At 46.3% G+C, this 21,417-nt stretch overlaps 1 protein-coding gene across 1 annotated transcript in view; it reads right to left on the minus strand.

The window, feature by feature from the left end:
• LOC120847701 (chorion peroxidase-like) overlaps nucleotides 1-21,417 on the minus strand; it is a 137,823-nt gene that overhangs the window by 12,933 nt on the left and 103,473 nt on the right. Inside the window, exons 5-8 of the mRNA XM_040219563.2 lie at nucleotides 18,002-18,154; nucleotides 11,285-11,624; nucleotides 7,843-8,143; nucleotides 3,816-4,093 (exon numbers count right to left, since the gene is read on the minus strand). Of these exons, the coding sequence (XP_040075497.2) occupies nucleotides 3,816-4,093; nucleotides 7,843-8,143; nucleotides 11,285-11,624; nucleotides 18,002-18,154 (1,072 nt within the window). The remainder of the gene's footprint in view (nucleotides 1-3,815; nucleotides 4,094-7,842; nucleotides 8,144-11,284; nucleotides 11,625-18,001; nucleotides 18,155-21,417) is intronic.

Raw genomic sequence — 21,417 nt, forward strand, 5'->3', positions numbered from 1 at the left:
TGTAATATTCGCTTTGCCTCTTATTTTGTCTAGTTCCTAACCTTCTTTTATTCGCGAAGAAGAAAAATTAGTACAAAGAGCAGGTTGACCTCTCCATGTTTTTAAATAAGCAAGTGCCCCTTTCCCTAGACCGCCTCCATTTCTGCAATAATGCTCAAATGAATTCACCTGGCTGGTACAAGACATGAGTGTAATTAGAACGTTCTAAATCGATACGATTAATCCCAGCGTTTTTGGTTTTACGGAAGTATATGTTTATGTGTGCATATGATAAGGAATTCGTCGTCTCCCAGCGAGTTTTCTTAAGCTTGGGGAATTCGTCCCTCTCATGTTCACTCCGACCGATAAACTAACGACAACTTCTGATTTTAAATCAAACCGTATCAATGCACTGTAGACACGATAAGGCTAGCAATATAATCCAATTTTATGATCTCAAAAGAGAAGGAATCGAGTGACATAAAAAGAAGGTCCGCCTAATAATCCACTTATATACGCTGTGACAGATTTGTGTACACTCTAAAAAACGTCTGTGCGTCTACTTTCACGCACAACACTCGGAGAACCAATCAGTGCAACTTACGGAGGCAGCTCAGCGAAAGACAATGCCGAAACATCTGTTTAGACCAAAAAACGCAGACTGAGGAGTGACATTAAGCAATGTAAGCGTAACGATTTGCATTGCTTAATGTAACAACTCAGACTGCGTTTTTTGGTCTAAACATATGTTTCGGCATCGTCATTCGCTGAGCTGACTCTGTAAGTTGCGCTGATTGGCTCTTTAAGTGTTGTGCGTGAAAGTAGACGCAACGACTTTTTTTAGAGTTTAGCTCCGAGATGGTTGGCAAATAATCTCCTCAATGAAGATGCGTTCTGAAAAATCAAACGTAAAAAAAAAAGAAAAAAAAAAAACATTTTTCTCAGTTAGATATCGCTTCACTGCGAATGGAACAGAATTGGATATTTTATGCTTACAGGTAATATTCTGTCAGAATCCCTTAAATTAGCCAATCAGGTTCACCAAAATTTACCTGTATAGGTTACGCATTAAATGAACGAAGATAATGTGATGACGTAGGTAATTAAAGTTAAAGTCGCGATCTAAAAAAATATGCCTATTCGTCCGTCTACATTTGCGTGACGATGTTTGCGTGCGTTGACTTACAGTTTGCCGGAGCTGTTGCTATATCACCGACTGAAGCAATCAGGCATAAAGAATGCGCCAAGATCCTGCGCTTTTTCCACGCGTGATTGCTTCGGCCGGTGACAGCCAACCCACAAAGACAACGAGAGTCGCGACGATGCACTTTTCATGCAGCTTGATCGTCTCCTTCGAACCGCAGCGTCGGGTATGGTCGGACTTAGAAGTGAAACGGAGATTTGTGAAGACTGTCTACGCAAAAGTAACGCAGGTGTCATTCAAAATTATCCTCATCTCACACCAAAGGAAGCAGTAGTTGGTGGGAAGGGAAGGGTGAGGCGCCGAACAATTAACGGCTTCGCGTGAGGTCATGTGACACCGGAGTGGAACTGGATTAGCCGCGAGTTCGCTCAATAATGGCGGCGTGGAGCCGAAGGAGGAGGGAGGAGCTGAGAGAAGGGAAAAACATGCGTCTCCCTCCATGAATTCCATGATTCATGAGATGAATCGCGTCACTTTTTTGTGGACAGAGGATTTAATTAAGCGCGTGTAACTCGGATACAAAAAAGAAATATTATTATACGGTCCTGAGGTCATTCGATACATTTATTTCCAAAGGTGATGATTTTTCGCGCCTTGCTGTGAAATGAGCTATGTCCTGGCCACATCTTGAGGATCCGTTTATATACCCTTTCGTATGGCACAGACAGAAAAGGCTTATAGATACGATTTAGAAATTAATTATTAATACGAGAGCAGGTGCTACTGGCATTACAAGAAGTGTCGGTTATTGTTTCGACGATGAAACTGCCCACTGCGCAGAAGCCTCCTTCAATACTGATAATAGTTTTGATAACATTGCTAAGCTGCTTCTTCCCGATATCCTTATCTTTTCTCCTCAGCCTATAGGTCCACTAGTCTTGAACATCGATTCAAATTCAGAATTGATCCCTGTGGCACCAATGCCCACCTCGACTGCTTCATAAGCAAAACTTCATCCGAATGGATCAGACTTCCTGGCACCGTGATATCCGTGTTTCGAATGCCGCGTGCCAAGTTTCTCCTTGATCTCGTTGCCATGGGGCATTCTAAGCACGGAGCTTATGATGACTTACGTTTGAATCTGTTTGCAGACTGTCCATGGTATGATGTATAAACGCTTTAAACATACGCCAGACTAAGCCTCCATAGCCGACCTTCTCTTGTTTTACCAAGATCCCTAACCACTGAAGCGAGCGTTTACGAGCCACTACAGAGGCCTATGCTGGGGAGAAGGACAGAGTAACACCTCAAGTGGTAATAATCTTTCCTGCTCTGGTAATTATGAAGTGAAGCGAACAGAATAACAGGAAACAAAAACTGAAGGCCGCTTATGGCGGCGCCCGTGCACAGCTGCCTGAAAGCGTCTATACACGATTGGGAGTCGGGCATCTGGCCGCCGCCATGTCTCTGCTCGTGCGGGCAAGTGCATGCGATTACAAGGGTGATCCAAATGTTACCCAAATGGATCCGAGTTACTCCGGTGGGTCGTGCCACGTGACAACACAAATAGAAAAACGCTGCACGCGGGTAGGTTTCCGAACGCCAAGGTACAAACCCTTACCCTGGAGTAAGAGAGTAAATTTTGGAACACAGCCAAGCTTTTCAAAAGCTGAGTTCACGCGCACGCTGCGCATGCTTGTGCGCACGGGACACCAGTGAGGCGCCATGCTTGCAATAGTCTATAAACAGCGTGACTCCGGCTTTAAGGTTCATACCATCAGTCCATCTGATTTGAACAGCGATAACCAATCATTTTTCATTGATCCTCGACCGCCGGTGTATTTACAAAATTTTTGTACCATACCTTTCTTTCTTATATCCCATTAATTTATCTTTGTTTTTGCCCCCCACCCCTTCTGTGATTCCTCCGGGCCCTGAGAATAATAAAATAAATGAGAAAAAAAATGAGACTTTTACAACGGCTTGTAACGCTGTAACACCGAATTGGAGCGCAGCTCTTGAGGGGGAGGAGGGAAGGCTACTGAGGGGAGGGTATACCCCTCTTCCCTCCTCCTTCCTGCTACTCCTCCTCCCCTCCTCTCTCCTGCTCGCTCTTCCCCCTCCCTCCTCTCCTCCTCCTTCTTCCCCTCCCATCGTCCTCCTCCCCCTTCCTCCTCCTACTCCTCCCCGCGAGGTGCAGCATGGGGAATGTCCCAAAATGCACCGCGCAGGACCCTCGTGACGTCACACGTGACGTCAGGGGGGTCCCGCGCGGTGAATTATGGGACATTTCCCATGATGCACCGCGCGGTTACGTCGACGGTGACGCTGTCAAGCCGGAAATGGGCGCCTAGGAGCTGCGCTCTAAAACAGCTCGTGCGCAGTTGCAGCATATCACTGGCCGGGTATCACCTCACGTCGCACTGCTCACATATTATGCATAAGACACTGTGTTTGCTGCAGACAGGATGAAAGAATCATCGAGGAACGAGCCTCAAGCATGTTTGAAGCATGCTTACTTTATAAATATCCATGCTTAGAAGGTGACCCTCCTTTGTACGATGCATTAGCAGCGTGTCCTCGCTGCAGTCTCCAAAGCGATTCCTTTACAATGTCATTCGTCTCTGAAACTCGCCCCCAATCCCCTCCCCCAAGAAACCTCGAGCTATTGCCGAATAAATGGGAGTCTTACTCGTAGATGCTTTGCAGAAGCTGGATCCTTTCTGGCGGCACGAGTCCCTTGAGTTGTTCGAAAGAGTGCACCTCTCGGCCGAGGCATCGCCGGAGCCAGAAGCCGTATCCGGGAATGCCGTGGTCTCGACCCCGCTGCACGTTCACCGATGCAAGATCCAGGCCGGCCTGGCTGGTCGAGTTCCGGTACAGGTGTTGCCGCACGGAGTCGTCCAGGGCGGGACCCAGGCCGCGGCCCGGCTGCAGGCACAGTCCTCGATGGAACTGCTCCACGGTGCCCTATAGCAGAAGGCAAGAAAAAAAGGAAAAAAGTTTTAGTATTGCGCACGCTGGCAAACGGAAGCACTGTGCGTCTGCGTGATCGTTGCGTGTTCCACACCGCGCGTACGCGGAACCCAAACTACGTCTTGGCTTGGCACATGCATGCGACGACGCGCATGTGCGGCGTAGAATACGCGACGCTAACGCAAACGCAGAACGTTTGCGTTTGTTTCTTGATGCAATGCAAAAGCTCCTTTGTCAGTATAAATGGCTGGTATTGACTTTGCATTGGGCGCCTTTAACTTACACGAGAAATTTCTAACCACAATCCTATGACCCGAACAAGGTCTTTTTGTTTCACTGTCCAGAAAACTATCAATTATTCGCATATACCAGTCACGCTTCTATACGCGGCGTGTATTGACGTCACAACAGGGGTCATTGTAATGGCCCTATAGCTGAACACGCGCCTTCCGTAGGATTCACTGCGCGAAAGTGAATGATCACCAGCATAGTGTAAAAACGTCACGGGCAAGTCACGTATAAAATGCTTGGCATATGATGTCACCGCCCCATCCAGGTGGTCATTCCTATTTGTTTTTGACGAGGAGAACGAATATGGGTGTGCGAAATGAATAATACAGAATGTACGGAACGTGCTAAGCACCAAAGTCACCACAATGGCGATTGAGGTGAGGCCGATGCAAGTTATATGTATACAAAAAGGGGCGACTAGAAACCTGTCAATGAAGGCTGTGGGACCGCTGAAAGACGCTGGACAGAAAATTATTAGCTTCATTCATGAAACGAATGAACATTCTTTCGTATTACTAACACATTGTCCGAGCAAATTGAAGGCCGCGCAATTACTTGTCGGAATAGCAGAAACATGTCGGCACAGAGGTGGGAAGCCAGTTTATTTTTTAATCGTTTTTTATTAGAGAAAAAAAAGCGCGCTTTCTATACAGCGTCGAAGTGTTCTAAAATGCGTCTTTGGCATTTGAAAGCGCAATAAGGGGCGCGCCAATCAGAGGGCAGCTCGCCCCGTCAATGGTGGAGGTCGGAGTGAAACAAACGCACGTAAGCGCGTGTAAAAAATGAGCAAAACAAAAAAAAAAAAACAAAAAAAAACGCACGACGAGCACGAGGAACAGAAAAACTTGCATCCTGTATTAATTTGTGTGCTCTGTTTATAATTTCTGGAGCGACGATATCTTGCCTTTGAGAATATGCAAATCACACAAGTTTAATACTCTACATGATGACCATGAAGCGGAATTTATGGCATTTTGAATTCCTTATACTCTAAAAATGCTTTATCATTCTTTTTTCGGCTCTTGGGTTGCATTTCTTTGCTTTCGTTGCTTCCAATGCTACCCGGTGTGGCACTAATAAAACCAACAAAGCCTACATTATTGACAAGAAAACGTCATACAGGAATATATATATATATATATATATATATATATATATTTTGTGGCTCTAAAGTTTGTTGCAACATTATATCTGCAGAGGAAGGTACGGCATAAAAATAGGGTGAACCAAAACTGGTTTCTTTGCAGCGCTCAAATCTAAGGCAGGAAGCCCTTTTTCCGGTACTTAAAACAAAACACATAGTGTCCCCCCCTCCCCCTCCCCCCAAAAAAAAAGATAAAAAAAGAAAGATAAATAAAAAAAGTACAGAGTTATTATTTTTTCTTTTTAAATAATAAATTACGCTGTGCCGAACGCTTATTCTCCGCCCAAGGGTAGCGCTAAAGTTCCGAACCGGATTCCAAAGTTTTAGCCCGAGCCGATATCGTATTCAAAAGTTACGAGCGATTTTCCAAAAATAACAATTGGAAAGTGGCGACCGACGAAGCGCCAGAAACATAAAACGGTCGAAAATGGGCCCCGCCCTCCGGAACGTTTAGAAAATCACCTACAACTCTCGAATAAAATATCCACTTTGGCCTGAAACTTTGCCATCTGGTTCGCACCTCCATACTTGGTTTCCGCTTAGGTCCGAGCGTGGCCATTGTTATGAGCCGAAAAAGCGCAACGGTATGTCGTCCTTCGCTCTTGATGGGACGAATCGGCGCAGGAGCACTCACAGAAGGACGGCGAACCCCGCTGGTCCTCTCAATTGCGGAGAGCACGCCATGACGGCGTGCCTTTCTCGCCGTTAGATTGGCCCTTCGGCTCATAACGGCGGCAACGCGCTCGGTCGGACCTGAGCTCAAACAAAGTATAGCGCAACCTTTGGGCGAAGATTAAGTGCTCGGCAGTGCGTAGTCTTTTTTTTTTTTTTTTTTCTGCGATGTGTTACCGCTTTGTGGACATCCCGAACAAGCCACATGATTACTCAATCTCACAGTTCGTGAGACAGAAAACAGTGACGAACGGGTGATGAGACTGCAGCTGCGCAGTATGCTTTATTTACAGGACCACCTGTTCGGGGTTATATTCCTCCAGTAAAGATCTGGAGGAATATACCAGGAAGGCTGTCTAGCAAAAACTCAAGTGCTCGCGCCCGCCTTTTATATGTGCATACATACATGTATGTCCGTATAAAAATACGAACGGGCGGCAAAAATATATATTAGTATATCGACATAACAATAGTAAAAATAAAATAAAAAAAGTCGGGTTTACAGTAGCGGAGGTGGCAGCGACGGGCTTCTCGCTGCCACTTCCGCGTTAACGTGCGTTGAAATTAACGAGACTACTTAATCGATTAAATAAATAATTAAAGAGTGGCGATTTATCGGATTAAAAGTTTTAACCGACGCCCAGCCCTACTAATAACTCCCCTGTCTAATGCCTCGGGTCCTAAGGTCATACGAAATCAATAAACAAAAAATCCCAGGGCTCGTAAGCACATCTTACGAGTGTTGAATGCGGAAGCATGGCGGTCGTTCTTCGCGCCGCGGCCGCTTTAGATACTCTCGGTGCCGCGGCCGCTTCTGATGCTCTTGGCGCCCGCGGCCGTTTCTACTTCTCTCGGCGGGGGACACAGCGCCATATGGAGTGTGGGGTGGCGTTCCTTGGAACTATGCCGCGCGCCACCCAATGGGAGCTTATCCATCAGTTCGCTGCCACAGACTACAGGCTTCGCTCCAGAGGCATCCTGCGTTGCCCAGGAGGCGCTGCGAAAAATGACTTGTTAGGACTTGTTTTGGGGTGGTACAAACTTGTGCGGCTCAAACTGCCACACATATAGAAGCGTGCCTGCTCTGGCACGAAGCATGATAACAAGAAAAATAGAAAAAAAAGAAAAATGCTGACTAACGCTAGCACAGGCCAAAGCTAGGACGATAAGAGCGTGAACCAAGAAACGCCGTATCACGCGTCCCAAAGAAGCATGGAGGGGAGGAAAAAAAGAAGAACGACGTCGGGACGGCCAGATGTTCTAACATCACCACTTAGAGATACGAGACGCGTACCCTAGCGGTGGTGGCATGAATCCGGAACTTTCGACTGTCGTGAGGCGTTGAATGTGGCCGATTTCGGACGCCCAAAGGTGTTTTTTCCGTTCTTCTGCACTACACAAAAGGAAAAAAATCACAGCGAAGGCTCCACAATAGTGGGAGTCCCAGCCAGGTGAGCTTGTACTACCCAAAACGAGGGCGCCACAGCTTGTTCAAAGCTTCAGCGCAGGAGGCCAGGTGCCGTTTGGCGCGGCTTCAAAAGCTGATAACGCCGGTTCGCTCTATGGGACAGTTAATACATTCGCATTAATAAACGCGCCCTTCGCTACGCTGTTCTAGTTGCCGGTGAACAATCACCTTGTTGTAGAATTCCTGCACGTTGAAGAAGCGGTCGGAGAGAGAATACGGGGCCACGCCTCCGTGATGGTCCACGAGGCTGAAGTCGTCGATGAGGCCGTGTCCGAAGCGGTACGCGGCCGTCGTGAACTCCACCATGATGCGGGGGTCACGCTTGGGTTCGTACTTGCTGCGCCACACGCCGGTCGGGTGCAGCTCCATGCCGGAGCTCAGACCCAGGGCTGCGCTGTGCAGGGGTCCCAGCATCATGGGGATGAACTCCGAGTAGATCATGTGCTGGTGCTGGGCGATTAGGATGCGCCTGTAAAGGGGGAGTCGTAAAAAGGGTACCGTGTTTTCGGTAGATATCGATAAACCCCGAAGATTAACCTCCTATTCGGTTTCATTAAAACCGGGGAAAATCGAGAGACCCCGAATTCAAACTGCCCTTGAAAATATATGTAAAAAAAAAAAAAGTTTTTTTTTTATAAACAATGCTTCTATCTACGGCGATATTTCGTGTTAACGCGGAACGAATTAACAACCGAACTACATACGACGCTGCGTCTTTGTTCACAACCATACCCGTCATTACGTTTAATTTACACCTGTGTTCAAAATCTTCAGGTACGCGCATTTTACATGGAGGTTGAGAAATCCCCTGCCCGTGTACTAAGCTTTTGAACATGAGCACCAATTAACGCCTATGTTTTTTGACCGAAACAAGAAATTGACGTCTAAGAACAACGAACCTATGAAAAAAATACCCTTTCCCCCATAAGAAAAAGAAAACATTCCCGAATGTAAAGAAAAATAAGCCGTCAAAACAAGAAAGCCTAGTCATAAACAAAACAACAGTATGCTGAACGCCGTCAAGAATGTAAACCTGGATAACGTGGCCAGCCTTCTGTTTAGCCCTCCTTGTTAATATTCCAAATGACCCACATTTAAAACCATTGTTACGGATGGAATAAAATTGGTTGTTTGTGTAAAATGCGAACAGATGAAAATGATTGGATCGCGATAAAGGCTGGTACAACTGTGACCGAGTACGTTGTGATCTATTGTGAGCGCATTCGACGAGACAGCGTGGATATGGTGCCTGGAACGCGTCTCCGACTGGCGTGTTTACCGCGGCCTGGTATTTTTGTTATTAGAAAACATAGAGATAAGACGGTAAGGGAAATTATAGAGGCAGACCTGATAAAAAACTACGGGGATCGATGTGTCAGCGTGGCGTCGATCGATTTGGGCGACAAAGAGACACAGTTCTTGCGATCAGTGGTGTGGCTGGGGATTGATTGAATGGCGCGATGATGCAGAGTATTTATACCCTTGATTTTCTGACGATTAAACCGGTTGAAGTTAGCGCATTGTGTTGTCTCGTTCCTACTCGTCGTCCCTGTCATGAAGCGCTATTATGTTCTCCAAGTTTCAGTACCAACTCGCCCAACAATCCGCGTTACTCATAAAAGTGGTCCCTCGATTTCCGACTGATGACGTCATAGAAGTGTCATGCGGTCGCCGGTTGCGCCCCTGGCGGCGTCCCGACAAGTGTGGTTTATATGGCAGACGCCTGTTCTGCTGTAGGACGCTCTCCACTGTGACAGTTCACGGAAGCTAGGGCAGCCGGAACTTGGGACGCTTGGGACACCGTGAGGACAGCGACACTCGCGTTCGCTCGTGCTTTTTGCCAGCATTTCTACGGCCAACCGCCAGGATCGCGACAGGCAACAGCATGACACTCCGGCTTTTGTGACGTCATTTGTTGCCATTTGGGGACCACTCTTGATGTATGGGCGGGATAGGACGCTAAACACACCAGTCGAAGACGCGATCCAGGCACCATAGCATGGAACACACTGGCACGCTGGCGCCGTCTGCCAGCTTGTCCTGAAACTGCGTACAACTGGCCAAGTTCAGAGCCGTCCGTATATGTGGAGAGTTTGGCCATTCGTTGGGAAGTATAGAAGATAAATGAGGAGGCGCTGTTGGCCGAAAGCGGGCTGGGCGGGTTCCAGGGCGTCTTCACAAGTTCGAATGTGGCCAACCAGAAGCCGGAAATAAAATCCTGGCGGTGGTCGTGTAAAACAAACTTGATAAGTGCGTCGGAGTAACTTTCCGTGACTGAAAATATGGTGCACGGGATGTTTCAATCACGGTCATCCAAAACCACAGTAAAAGAGTGCGACTAGCGGAACGATCGACATAATCCGAGGGCCATGAATCTGCTTTCCAAGCGGTCACACTCTGTCCGAGCAAAACAGTGTTAAGCATCGCATTCGTTTCTTACATTGTTATGCAAGATCATGATCGAAATATCACGTGCACCCAATTTTCAACCACGAAGGGTTACTACACTTCCATTCTTACGCGCTTATTAAAACCAGATACGAACATACACTTTAGATTAAAACAGTTTCTCACTACCACCGCTAGTTGATTCTTTTTGGCTTCTGGTTGGCCAAGAGAGCATGCCACGCCCACTTTCTGCGTCTGGTGCAGGCCCTGGCTTTGCCTGCGCCTCCCATTGACCAAACTCTCTACATATACAGCTCTGGCTACATCCTGTTTGCTCCAGAGGGTACTTCAATATTGACTGAGAGACGATCTGCTGTAGGTCATATACTGAGCATCTGAAACCCCGCTTTTGTACCCGTTGTGGCTTATGTTTGATAATATTAATAATAAAAACAGTTTATTTTTATTTCTTATTACAGGTAATGATGGGGCCGAAAATAAAAGCCGCGATAGAAGGCTTGACAAGCTTTCAGCCCCAGCGACATTCCCTATCGAGCTCATAGAGTAAAACGAAACTTTCCCTCTCCCTTTTCTAGTTGCATTCTTTGTCTTTCGAAAGCTTATAATAAAGATACCACCGAACCATGTTTCCAAAAGAAGGAATTTGAAGCAGAAGTGGTGAACTGAAAAGGTTAGAATATTGTCATCCTTTTATTGTAACCTAAAAAGTAACAGTAAGCTAAGCCCTTTTTTTAAAGCTGTAGAATGTTTTGTTTTTAAAGTTTGAAGTAATTGTAGAAGCCGTGGTTTTTTTTTCAGGTAAAGGTAAATTACTTTTACTCTCAAGTAATAAAGTAATCTAAATTAGTACTTTTTACTCAAGAGTAATAGTAATTGACCACTATTTTCTTTTTAGTAACGCCTACGAGTCTGAACTTCTGAGGGTCTGGGAAGGAACCAATCTTAGAACAAAGCTTACCACAGTACGCTTCTTATGTCACCAGCTTGCTATCTTCTTACGTCAGGAACTAGTGTTGACTCTTTTGTTTTTCCTGGTAAACGAAGTCATGCATTTAGATAAAAAAAATAAAGCCAAGATAATATTGAAGGCGTCTGGATTGCCACTTTTCCTGCCACTTTTTAGATATAGGTCCCGGGGATCAAGACGCAAGACAGAACGAGTTCCGGAACTCCTCTGGGAAGGTAGACTAGAGTGACTCGCCTGGCCTCCTGGAAAACAATCTCGGGCTCCCAGTGCGGGTGCAACCTCCGGAGTTCCTTGGCCAGCCTGTTGTGCTGTCTTGCGTAGAGGATTTGCAGCGACGCGATGCCCGGCTGCTGGTTCACCCGGCCGTCGCCTGCCCGGAAGCAGAACTGATTCGACCTCGGGTCGCTGCAGCCGTCGGCGTCCGGGTTCAGACTCGGCGGCAGGATGCCCTTTGGCATGAGCATGAGCTCGGGATTCGAAGGGTCCCGAAGCGTCCTCAGGACCTCTTCCGACGTCCCGTAGACGATCGAGGCGTCCAGGAAGGCACTCTGCTGGTTCACCAGTCGCCTCTCGTCTGCACAGACAACGCGGTCGGTATACCCAGTGAGTGCTCGCACGTGGTACAACAGACACGGTGCTTACTGCAGACGGGATCACTAGTTTATCTGTGGACGCGCCTCAAGAATGTTTGCAGTATGTTTGCGTCATACATATGAATGCTTTCATTATGTCTGCAGACAGTTTTTAAAAGCTTTTTAACGCTACCCCACTCCCAACAATTTGTCCGTCCGTGTATTTTCCGCTAAATTTAAGGGAGGGGGGTGAGATCACTTTACGCGCCTAACGTCAGGCGGCCTGTACGACAATTTAGTTTTCCCCGCTAAATCTAGCGGGGACTTCAGCTTCCCGCGCTAAATATAACGAGCACATTGACGTCTTGTGGCTTAAAGGGGCTGTGCAATAATTTTCAGACTTTGGCCAATTAACTGCAGAAATTAATCTGCGTCACCTATAAAACGAAAATCAGAAAGCCGTATTTTCTTGCGAACGCTAATTCTTATTAAAAAAAAAATTAAACAAATCGAAGGTTCAAAGTGCGTCTCTCCTTTCCACGTCCTTTCAAGTGACGTAAGTGCCCAAAGGGTTCACGCAGTTTCCCCTTGGGTCCTCTCTTCAAAGACCAGCCGCTTCCTCCGCGATTGACGACTTTTAAAGGATTAAGGCCGTTCACACTCTTGCGACCGAGTAAGACCGGTTTTTAAGCCTCTTGCGATCTCTTAGGACCAGCTCCGCTGTAGCGCGTCCGGCCCTAAGAAGTCGCAAAAGGCTTAGAAACCGGTCTGGTCTCTCTCGGTCTTACTCGGTCGCAAGAGTGTGAACGGCTCTTAAAGGCCCGTTCACACTCTTGCAACCGAGTACGACCGAGAGAGACCAGACCGGTTTTTAAGCCTCTTGCGATCTCTTAGGACCAGCTCCGCTGTAGCGCGTCCGGCCCTAAGAAGTCGCAAAAGGCTTAGAAACCGGTCTGGTCTCTCTCGGTCTTACTCGGTCGCAAGAGTGTGAACGGCGCTTTAGCCTCGTCGAAGGTCGCGGCGAGCGATCGACACAAAGGACGGTTCGCCACGGGGCTGACGGCGAGTGTAGCAGAGGAGGGGGACAGGTTTTGTTGACTTCCGCGTATCTCCCAGAGACGGTGTCATTTTAGTTCCCGTAACCCCGACAGGCAACTGCAGATCAGAAAATGATTCGTTTTTTGCTTTGCGATTATGCAGCAGAATAGCAGTTTTTTGGGGAAAGATGACGTGTTTTTGGCCACTTGGGCTTGCCTAAAAAATATAAAAAATGCAAACTGTTAAGTATTGCAACATTAAAATCATTGCACTGCCCCTTTAAACACCGATTAAGTATCCCCGCTAGACTTTGGAGAAAAATTGATGTCACGTGACCTATACACCAGAGGGGTAGGAACTTGGCCAAGTTGGTGATACATACTAGATAATTAAAAGCGCTAAAAGCACTAAAGACTAGTAGAAGAACGACGACACCACAGAGCGCTCTGTGGTGTACGTCTCACTTCTACCAGTTCTCCGTAATTTTAACGCTTTTAATCCTCTTTTTACACCCAGTTCAGTTGCATCGGTAAATATAGCGGAGAAATTGGCGCCACGTAACCCAAGCGCCAATTCAATTTCTCCGCTGAATTTAGCGGCGAAATCGACGTCACGTGACCCGATGTCGAGTAACCTGTACAATTAAATTTCTCCGCAAAATTTCTTGGCTAAATATGGGAAGCGTGCGACAAGACAGTGGCGTCGCGGTGCGGCTCCCAGCTCAGTCGTTTGGCGGGCACATAAGTTGGATCGGTGCGCCCCCTTTAGGTGTCGCGCGCTTCTTGTAGACACATGAAACACCAATTCCTTACTCCCATTCCTTTCCTATCCTTCTCTCCCCGTCCCTATGTTTTTCTCCCCATCTGTCTTCTTTCCCCACTCACCTCCCCGCACTACCCTCTCTTCCAACCAGACTTGTGCCTATCTCAAATACTCTACTCAAGATACCGTATTTCAAATAATTTTTGAAGTATCTTTGTACCTTGCAAATACTTTATATTGAGAGTATTTGATACCGTATTTTAACTACATTTCTGAGTATCTTGTACTCAATATCTCAAATGCATTTTTAACATTCAGACATGTTCCGAGTTTTTCGGTATGAGGTGGCGTGGGCGTGCACGAACAAACGTGAACGCTCTTTCGAGCAACCAAAGCCTGTTGCTAGCTCCGATAAGCTACGGCGACTTAGATTGAGCTCGTGAAAAGATCGCTTTTGTGCCGATAGTGACTCATATTTCACCCCGAAGTTCGTACAATGAAGGTTTTCCCCTCGCCTTCCCAAAGGCACCTTTCGTTTCCCAAAGTTTCTCCCAAAAAATCCTCAAACGAAAGGTGTGGTTTTACGGAAGTAAAGATCGCCACACTGAGGCACAACCGAGAACGGGAAACAACCCACAAAAGTAATGCACACGTCAGCGTCAAGAAAATAACAAATAGAAGAAAATGAGAAGTGAACTCAAAAAGAAGGCTTTTTTGGGGGGGGCTTGTATTATTGACCCCGCTACGGCAATACCTCAAAGTTTTTTCTTTACTTATTTTTGTTTATGTCGTCAGTCCGATACTTATTGCTCTCGTGAACACTGTCTGTAAGCGATTATCTGACATCGAACCGACGGTACCACTTTCACGAGCGGCTTGATAGCCAAGTGGCACAACTTCCTAAAATAGCTAATGTACATGTAACTGGCTATAAAAAAAATATATCGACGCTTTCTTGGCCCTACTGCAAAAGCTCAGTGTTTTCTTTCTACTTTCTTTTGATACGTACTTTTGCTGTTTATTAAGTTATATCGTACCGCTATCAAGCCCCTCGTAAAATTTGGGGCCGTCAGTTTGACGTCTGTGCGCTGTATATCGAATTAATGTTTTGGTGTGCTTATATGGGTGTAAGACGACACCATTTTTTTAGAGTGTGGGAGGCTGATATACCCCTATTTGGCTGACCCAGATATGGATATATAAAAAATGGGCATAACTGGCCAGATATGCCTTATTTAAACTGATACACATGCTTTATCTGGCTAGATATGCCTAACTTTTTTTATAACCATATCTGTTTCTTTAATATATATAAGTCCAGATATGCCATTTTTGTAAGGCTTGATAAGCAGAGGACATGACAGGAAACCAATTACCAGCAGGATGACTTTTCAAAATGCCAACGAAACGTCCCCCAACGTTGAGTGCCTTTCTGAACGCAACCTACTTGAAGAAGGTGAGACCAGTGCTGTGGCTATTATGTGGGCTCTAATTTGTTATCCAATCACACATTTTCCTATTTCAAGTTCGCTTATAGTCAACTCCCCATATAGGGAATATGGATTGTACTTAAACGATGCGTCTAAGGTGCGCCGCAGAACGTGATATTCAACGAAGTCATTATAACTAAAATGACGTTTTTTGTAACAGAAATATTTTGTAACACGCAGCAATGATAGCCTTCTCCTTATAGCTGGACTGCAGAAAATAACCAAGCGATGATTTTTTTTTTGCAAATTTGTGTTGGCGCGTGCTTAAAAACCAGTCTAGTAAACCAGATTTGCGCAACTGTATAATTGTGTTTGTCACTGACGTCGATACACATTAGGCAATGCGGAAGTATCTTCAGAAGTAATTGAATTACTTTTCTAAGTATTTGTACTCTACTCAAGATACTTTACAGTGAAAGTAACTGGAGTAGTGTTTTAAATACTTTATGAAACAGGTATTCAGTAACTTAACTTAAATACTTTAATGGACTATTTTGTCAAACACTGCTTCCAACTTACCTCTCCCTCCTTCCCTTTCCCTTCTTTACCTTTCTGTTCTCATCCCTTTCCATGCTTCTATGGTACCCTGCCTTTCTCCTCCTACCCCCTCCTTGGTTATGTGACACATCAAATCTGTTTCCCGCTAAATTTGGCGGGGAAATACGTAACGTGACACAAATTTCCTCTCTCCTCCCTCTCTCTATCTCTCTCCTGAATTTCGTGTAAAGCGTCCTCTCGCCCACTCCACTTCTGCCTCCTTCCCCTCCCTGTCGTTCCTTTCCTTCCTACTTCTTTCCCTTTCCCTTTTCCCACACCCTCCCTGCTCACGTGATTCATCGATTTCGTTTCCCACGAAATTGATACAAATATACGTTCTTCACGCCCGGAACTAGTGTTTAACGACGTCTATACAATTAATGCAATCGCTCCTTAAAGACTCAATTTCATGCGTTATAAAACACTGAAGGTAAATTTCGCTGTCAATTTTTTGGATGACCAGTGTGGCACGAACACGGCCTTAGGCCCGCGATACACTACTCCGATCACAAAATATGTTCGCAGGTGGCGCGGTGCCACGAGACGCCATGACACCTACCACGCAGTAACAACGCTGCACCGTAACGGTACTTGCTACCGCTGAATGTAGCGCAAACACTTCCCCGGCAAGTTCAGTGGAAAACCTTCCCCGCTAAATGTAGCGGGAAATGAACCTACGCTCCTGTACTCGTCTTGTGACCATGCCGTTACATACGTCCGTGAGGTTACGCATGTCCGTGACGTTACACATGTTCGTGACGGTCCGTACAAGTTCGTGTCGTTTCATCTGTCTGTGACGTTACCCCCCGCAACTCGTTCATGTCGTTACTTTTTGTTTTCGTCATACTCTTAAGATCCTATAAAAGTATTTTTACGTTAAGAGCGATCAGACTAAATTGTGGCGGTGACGATGGTTGCAAAGCAAATAAAGCGAGACGAACTGGTTAAAGACAATAATTATAACCCTGGAAGCGAGAAGAAGGATCACGATTTATGGCGCGCTGTCCATTGTATTGCGGCACTCCTGCAATATAATGCATACAGATAAAAGACTAGAATGCATATTTAAGCTGTAGTAGACACCTAGAAATTAAAGCCCCTCCTCATAAGTTGAGTACGACGCTACGAAAACCCGGGGCGCGATAATTTATGGTCCGCAAAATGCTTTATTTACGACGCTCTTTGTACAATGGAACAACACGCCCGCGCCCGTGCCTTCCCCAAGGTTGCACATAAGTCTTGAGTACCGACTTGGATAACGTAGACAAGGCCGCGAAAGGGCGCTTTTTGTTTCGCAACGTGTCTCGGCTGCACGAACCCAGCACAGTTGCGAGGACCTGCGACAGCTACAATTAAGCACATGCCTTTGGAGGATTGACACCTTACGACAGTATCTCCGAAACAATGTGTCGCGCCTCCAAGAGGGGGTTGCAACAGATGCAGCGTTGACACCCAAGCGGCTTGGGAAATTAAATAGGAAAGGCCAACTTCGCTTTCCTGCAAAAATGTCAAAAAAAAAAAGAAATAAAAGCACAATTGCAGAGTAATGTTGAGTTGTATCTGAGAGTAGCGGTATACAAACTCCGGTCTCGTTTAGAGAAAATGCATTAGCGAACAAGCTGGCTTTAGCCACAAGGAACAGTCATTCCTTTTGGCATCTGTATTTGCCTTCGGAAGTTTTTAACCCTGTTGATTCACTCTGACCATATTAACTGTCAACTAGCATTTTAACGTGAATTTTGCGTGTTGCACACATTATACACATGCATTAGACACGTTACAGACACATATACACATTATGCGCTCAAATGAAGAAGCATGTGACATCTTTAAAAAAACAAATCGAGACGCAATATTAATTTTTTTTTTGTGGGTCGCAGAGTAGCAGTTGTTTGGGAAGCATTGCATTACAATGAAAAACAAAGCGCACCAGTAGGATACTGTTTTCTTTTAAATTAAAGCTACTCGTTGAGGAGAACGATAGAGCACTCTAGAAACCGTGTAATTAGCTCACATTTCGCGAAGTCAAGATGCAAGGGGTTGTCACTCCATGTCTCTGACCATCAAAACGTTAGACCCTTTTGTGCCAGAAAGTAGGATATATAAAAACCGAATCAACATATGGACAGCCTAAATATTTAGTTTTTTTTTGTTTGTTTCAACGTCATTGAAATCACAAATATGCGGGCTGAGAAAGAAAAAGCAAGACATTGCAACCTTAAACAACTAAAACAGTGCAGGAGTGGAAAAACAGAAAAAAGTAACAGCTACGTTCAAAACATTCGCACCTTCTTGTGGCGTAGCGAAAGGAAGGTTTTCCCACCTATCACAAGTTCCGCCATTCAAGATGGTGAAGACCGAGTGGAAAAGGTCTATACACCATCACAGTGTTCACAAACAAGCCCGCTTTGCCCACACCACACTGCGCGCGCGCAGAAACCAAACTCGGGAGGAGGGAAGCGTCTGCGCATGAGCAGTACCGACAGCAGCGCCACCGCTGCGGTGTGACGTGAGTGAGTTGAGTTAGTCTATAGACGCCGCGTGCAACTCACGGAAGCCGGAGCAGTCGGTGCACGACGAAGATCGCACCACGTTGAGGCAGCGGATGCCCAAGGGCACGAAGAACGGATCGTCGGGGGACAGCTTGATGGGGAAGCAGGCCGGGGACGCCTTGTCCCCGCAACACTGGAGCAGGGTGCCGTTGGCTGCACAGGCGAAAAATCACAAAATCCCTCCATTGAAATTACGGTGTCTGTTTATCTCGTAACAGTAAGTGAGGAAATTAAATTCCGGTTAGAATAATATCACCTTGGAGCCTGAATTATGATCGAGTGCAGATTAGTTGAGTGAGTTGAATGCGTTAGTGCCGCTTAATCATCCAAGCTGCCGAGCTGACAGTTCGGCTACTTAATAGATCGGTGGATGTTAATGGCTGTATTCTTTATAACGGGTGGTAAGTAGTAATGTCACGGGAACGGCCTAAAGATGTGAAATTTATACTTTGAGTTCTAAGAGAGTCGGCTTTTAAAGTGACACCGTCGACAGTGTCAAGATGTTTTTCACTCAATTAAGAACACCGTTTTTCATGTTTGATGCACGGATCGATGCATCTTCTGCTCGCCAAGGTCGATTAGCGTTTTGAAAACCGGTAAAAAACATACGCCAAAAAAAAAAAAAGAAAGACGTTAACAATTCCCTGTAATGCCGAATTAGAGCTCAGCTCTTGAGGAGGAGGAGGGGAGGGTACGGAAGGGACGGTATGCCCCTCCTCCTCATCCGTACCCTCTTCTCCTTTTTCCTCGTCTACTCTTCCCGTGCTCCTTGCCTCCTCCCAGTCTTCCTCCTCCTCCTATCCTCCTCCCTTTTCCTCCTCCTCTTTCTCCCCATTCTTCAACCTCCTCCTCCCTCACGCTCGGTACATTATGGGAAACGTCCCATAATGCAACGCGCGCGTCACCGCTGTGCATTATGGGACGCTTCCCACAATACACCGCGTAGTTACGCCGAAGGCGACGGCGACGCCGACGCCGCTCATACCGGAAACGGGCGCCTAACAGTTGCGCTCTAAAACAAGAGGAATTCAGCGGTAGGTAGCCAAAATTTGGAAGTCTTATTGTGCACTTTTATATAAAATAATCTGGCGGCTTCAAATACTGGGAATTTATGATGTACCCATCGTTCCGACGCTAAAAGGATGCTTTGCAAAATCAGTATGTAAACTTTAAGGTTTATTTTAACCTCCCCCCCCCCCCCCCCTTTACCTCCATCCTCCGGTCACCCAAAAGAATAAAAACTGCGGTCATTTTAATATCGGGCATGCAGAACAGTTACGCACAAAGAAAGGCGTTTCATTAACAATAAAATGTCGCTATCCTTTTTTTCTTTTCTATAGTTGTCTGTGTTTTCGAAGTGCTTATGTCTTAAATTTTAGAATGTGCATTGTCACCCCTAGTGACCTACTTAATAAAATCATCAGTTGGGACTTCGCTCGGGTGCAGACGCTCATGGACACAGCATGCACATAAGCTGCCGTTCACGTTTTCCTGTGTTTTTTTTTTGTTTTTTTTTGCCGAACGAGTAATATGTTGCAGCTGAAAATTGGAAGCAGAATCGCACCATCTGAGATGGGATTTGGCTACGTGAGCCTAAAAGCACCGCTGTTAAACTGTGTTTCACTTTAAAAGGGCCTTGAAAGAGGAAAGAGCAAAGCTAAACGCTGTTTTGAATGGAACGCCGATCAGTGGCAAGCAGGAGTGTTTAGTAACGTTAGGCTCATAACGTTATGCTCATGGCGTCGGTATTACGTACGACATTGATATCTAGAGAAGAGACTGCCTGAAAAAGTGTGCTTGACTGTTTCCGCTGCTTTCGGGCGCTTGATTATCGCTCAGATCTTCGCCTGAAGCAATATTAGAGAGTTTTAGTAGACCATTCCAATGACTCCGATAACGATACCTGTAACTCCGTCGCCACTTTTGCGCATGCATTCTATCGTTATCCGGTATTGTTATGAAGAATACCGGAGATATTGGAAGAATATACTAAAACCATTCATTCAACCGGCGGCTTGTCTAAATCTTCATTCCAGTACGGGAATCTCTGTTTTTAGTAAGGTACAACCAATGGGTGCGTTTTCCACACGCTTCGTCGGCGTCCGCATCACTCCACATCAGAAGTGAAAAGGGTGACCAACCCCGCAGGGACTTGCGCCACCACGCGTCGGTCGGGAGCTGCCAACGTTACTAGAGCCACTCAGTTGGGAAACTGCCATAGAGCCTGCTCTGGAAAAGTAGCGCCGATCCTTACCCCAGTATCGAGCTAATGGCGATCGCAACGCTGCGATTTCCCCCGTAGCGGCCACTCCGTGAACTGCACGGCTGCACTTACTGGTTCCGTGAAGACACGGAAGGGCCGGTGGCGCCATTTCGCAGGGCCATCTTGCAGCAGCCATATAAAGCAACTTTCATGTTTCAACTCGTCGCTAAGGGTGTCGCTGTTATGGTATTTAGCTCGGACTCGGTGGACGCCAACGGCCCAGGTTTCAAGGGCGAGTTTTTTTAACTGAGTGTTTTAGTAACGTTGGGAGCTGCGTAGTGCTGCCAGGTCGACTAGGCACTGTAACCACCTGGTTACAGTGCATTGACTCCGCGCAAAGAAGGGTTTTTTAAACTTGTAAATCTTTCGTTTTAATTTTATGGTAAAGAATATTACTATATATCCCAAAAACACTCGTATAGACGCTTTAATCTAGCGCCAGGCTAGAGCCCCATTGCCGACCTTTTCTTGTCTTGCTGAGATGCCGAGCCTCCACAAAGGCATTTGCTGGGGAGAAGGATACAGTATAATCTAAAATGGCAGTAACCTGTCTCGCTTTGGTGACGATGGAGTGAAGCGAACATAATATGAGGAAACAAAAACTTAGGTCGGTTACGGAGGTGCTCAAGCACTGCTGCTGGAAAGCGTCTATAGCTTGCTGCTGCTGCTGCAAAGAACTTGGCTCGGATGTTCCAGAGGGTCCTCTGGAACATCCGAGCCAAGTTCTTTGCAGCAGCAGCAGCAAGCTATAGACGCTTTCCAGCAGCAGTGCTTGAGCACCTCCGAGCCAAGACTCGGATGATCCAGAGGCACCCTCTGGAACATCCGAGCCATGTCCCGTTAGGGGGGGTATCGGAACCCGGTCTTACTTCCGCGCCAAGTGACTTTGATTGGGTTCTGCCTGGCACGCCTCTTCTGGGGCTATTTGCTGGTGAATTCAGGTATCTTTTTTCGAGGTTTCAATGACCGAAAGAGAGATTTTCTAATAACGGGACCGGCTCAGAGGGCAGGAAGTACCTAGGCTTTTGTCCGTTCCGCTGAGCAGACCTAAATCTTCCGTGTTGTGTCTTATTTCTGTTCTGTTTATCACGATCATCTTAGAAACAACTTCACATAAACATTTCTAAGCACACAAATGAAATTCGTTTCATCA

Source organism: Ixodes scapularis, unplaced genomic scaffold (genome assembly GCF_016920785.2).
Source record: "Ixodes scapularis isolate PalLabHiFi unplaced genomic scaffold, ASM1692078v2 PGA_scaffold8__174_contigs__length_109621045, whole genome shotgun sequence".
NCBI lineage: Eukaryota > Metazoa > Arthropoda > Arachnida > Ixodida > Ixodidae > Ixodes > Ixodes scapularis.